Source organism: Emiliania huxleyi, assembly GCF_000372725.1.
Source record: "Emiliania huxleyi CCMP1516 unplaced genomic scaffold EMIHUscaffold_2206, whole genome shotgun sequence".
In the NCBI taxonomy this organism is placed as follows: Eukaryota; Haptophyta; order Isochrysidales; family Noelaerhabdaceae; genus Emiliania; species Emiliania huxleyi.
Genome location: NW_005200411.1, coordinates 31 through 2,954, shown reverse-complemented (window position 1 = coordinate 2,954; position 2,924 = coordinate 31). Strand labels below are relative to the sequence as shown.

At 61.8% G+C, this 2,924-nt stretch overlaps 1 protein-coding gene across 1 annotated transcript; it reads left to right on the top strand.

Annotated features, from left to right (window-relative positions):
* Positions 1 to 2,180: 2,180 nt before the first annotated feature.
* On the top strand, positions 2,181 to 2,678 carry EMIHUDRAFT_78291 (hypothetical protein; the record flags this gene model as incomplete). Its single annotated transcript, XM_005779970.1, has 2 exons — positions 2,181 to 2,270; positions 2,352 to 2,678. 2 exons carry the CDS (start codon positions 2,181 to 2,183, stop codon positions 2,676 to 2,678), a joined length of 417 nt encoding a protein of 138 aa, XP_005780027.1.
* Between the last annotated feature and the right edge of the window lie 246 nt (positions 2,679 to 2,924).

Below are 2,924 nucleotides of genomic sequence, written 5' to 3'. Positions count from 1 at the left end.
TGACCCCCCCCAATGAACACACCAGTGAGGGAGGGCGAGACGATCGAGGGGTCCCGTACCATGCGGAATCGACCCTATCCGGTGCTCAAGTGCTCAAGTGAACGGAGCGGCGGCAGGAGGAGGAGCAGCTCGCTGTTGAGCGCTTTGGAGCCTGGGACCCCATGCCACTGCGACCGGCGTGCCCGGGAACAGAGATCGCGCGCGCGCCGCCACTCACGACGCGCGCGCGATCTTCGCGGAGTCGGGTCCCCAGAGGGAAGCGGTCTTCTCGGCCGACGTCCAGCGGCGCGCAAGGAAGCAGGCGCAGCGGTGCACCGCGCCGCGTTGATTCGCGACCACCGTCGGCCGCGGACGGCGGCGGCGTGCAGATCGCAGTCAGCAGTCCTCCTCCGGGAATGTACGAATTTAAGTTTTTTTGTTTTTCTCGTTAGTAAATCCGGCAAATCCAAGTAAACCCGGCAAATCCCGCCGCCTATTACTGATATCTGAGAGAGTGGCTTGTAAACGCATATATGCAGCCCGCGAGGCAGGTTGCGTCGCGCGGGTTCGCACAGCTGCAGGCCATCGGCCATGTTCCCACCCGAATGCCTCGGCATTGTGAACCGCAGCATCCCCGGCGTCACGTACGACACCATGGCTGGATGGTGTGCCGAGCATCACTGGGCGGGTGCGTGCTTCTGCCCCACGAATACCCCTGACGCACCAAATCGACAGCACCTTTCCGTCCATTTATCTTGTGGCCTTATCCCCCTCAGGTGTGCCATGCGCGGGCGACGCAAACTGCGAAGTCATCACACTGAGCCCCATTCGCCGGCACAAGCGTTCGGACGTCCCTTCGGTGCAGCCCTTGGTACAGCCACGTCGCTGGGACCCACGCGACAGCATGTGTTTTCGAGCACCGATCCATCCTCCTCTGCCAGCCGTCACGTCTTCGTTGACTGCGCCGCCGCCAGAGTGGCGCGGTAAAATATTGCGCGTGCGGGCGTGGGTACGCGACGGTTTTTGGGTGCGAGCGCAGATGGTCCTGAAGCAGGCGCTTTGGGCAACGGTGCGAGGGATCCCGTTCTTTGTCGACTTGCACGGAGGAGAAAACGTCACCTGTGGCAGCACAAGGGGGACGGCACGCGCGTGCGACGCCTACGCGGGCCCCCTCATCAACTCGGATGGATGGTCCAGCTACTTTGAGCCGCTTACGAAGCCTCGACTGGTGTGTGTCGTCGTGGTTTCGTATCAAGAATACTCACTCACTCACACTTGTACCTCAACGGTCGGTGTTGGCACTGGGGTCCCCTTCGGGTATATCGTGACAGCTGATGGCGGGATTACCACTGGTGTTTCGTCCTCCTCGGAGTCGTCTTCCCCGGCTTCCTCTCGTTCGGCTCTACGTTCATTACGTTCATCGTGGCTCACCCTCCATGCCGTGAACAGGCGCCCTATCCATCCTATGCTCTTCTCTCGCTCCTCTGCCCGCGCCTTGGTCTTGTCGTTGTTTCGCACCCATGTCTGTATGGCAATCGAAGCTGCCTTCCCCACTACCTGTAGTTCCCTCGTCACCTCTCCTGCAAGCTCCCCTCTCTTTCTTTCGGGTATGGAGTCTGACAGTGCTGGCAGCGTGCAGGCAATCACGGGCGCTATTTTGTCGTACTCCTCTTCGACGAGCGCTCCAAATCTAGACCCCATTGCCTTTAAGGAGGTTTTGCTCTCGCGCGTCTCAAGGATGTCGCCGTGTCTTTTGATTCAGGCGCCTCCCGTTCGACTCCTTGCTGTCGCCCTCGCCGTGTGTTTGTCAAGCTTCCGCATGAAGTAACGCGCCTCTTCCTTATTTCCAGCGCAGCTGCCACTCAGTACGTGCGCCAACGACGCCTGTGGCGGCTCACTGTCTTCTTGTGTCCAGTCGTCCCAGCGTCTCTCCGTTCGGCTCCGATTCTCCTCCTTGGACCTTGCCTCACACGCGCCTCTTTTGCGGCCGCATCCCTAGCCGCCTTGCACGCTCTGCATCCCCAAAACGCACTCCTCGTGGCGGGGCCCCTCATTCCCCGTTTCTTTTCCCCCTGGCGTGCTCCCGTCACTCCCTTGGGCGGACTGTTTTGCTGTGAGAGCCACAGCATGAATTTCTTTTTGGCGTGGTGGCTTGCCTCCTCTTTGTCGTCGGCCAGCTGAAAACAGGCGACCCAGAGACGATGCCTGCTGGCGGCTGCCTGTTCGTGATCGTCGGCACCGACGACAAGCCGATCTACCAAGCCGAGTTCCCCGAGGCGCGGTCGCAGCGGGTGCGCAGGCGCCGGAGCGGAGGCTCCGCCACCCAGTCGTGCTGAGCGCGGCTGCCGCCCTCCCGCCTCCCATGCGCGCAGCGCGAGGACACGCTGCACCTGAATCAGCTCACCGTGATCCACGCGGCGCTAGACATGGTCGACGAGCTCGTCTGGGGCACGCAGGCCATGTACCTCAAGCAGGTCGACCGGTTCAATGACTTTTACGTTTCTGCATTCGTGACTGCGAGCCATGCGCGCTTCATGCTGCTGCACGACGCGAGGAACGAGGACGGCGTGAAGCAGTTCTTCACCGACGCGTACGAGGCGTACGTTCGCCTGCTCATGAACCCGTTCTTCGACAGCGGCGCAAAGGTTCCGGCGAGCTTTGACCAGCGAATACGTCTGCTTGGGAAGAAACACTTCTGAGCCACAGTGTCTCCGATCGCGGCCACAAAAGAAATCCATCCGCACCTCTTGAAGTTTTTTCCAAACAATCCCCGCCCCGCCCGCCGCCGCGGCGCCGGCCGGGCGTTCCGCTTCACCCCCGCCCGGCTGCCGGCTTCACCACCCACCCCCGCGCACATTCTCGGTGGGCACGGTGCACAGTGTGCACAGCGACGCCACAGTCGGGCGGCGCGCGGGCTCGGGGCGTGGGCTCTATCGTCTATGTGC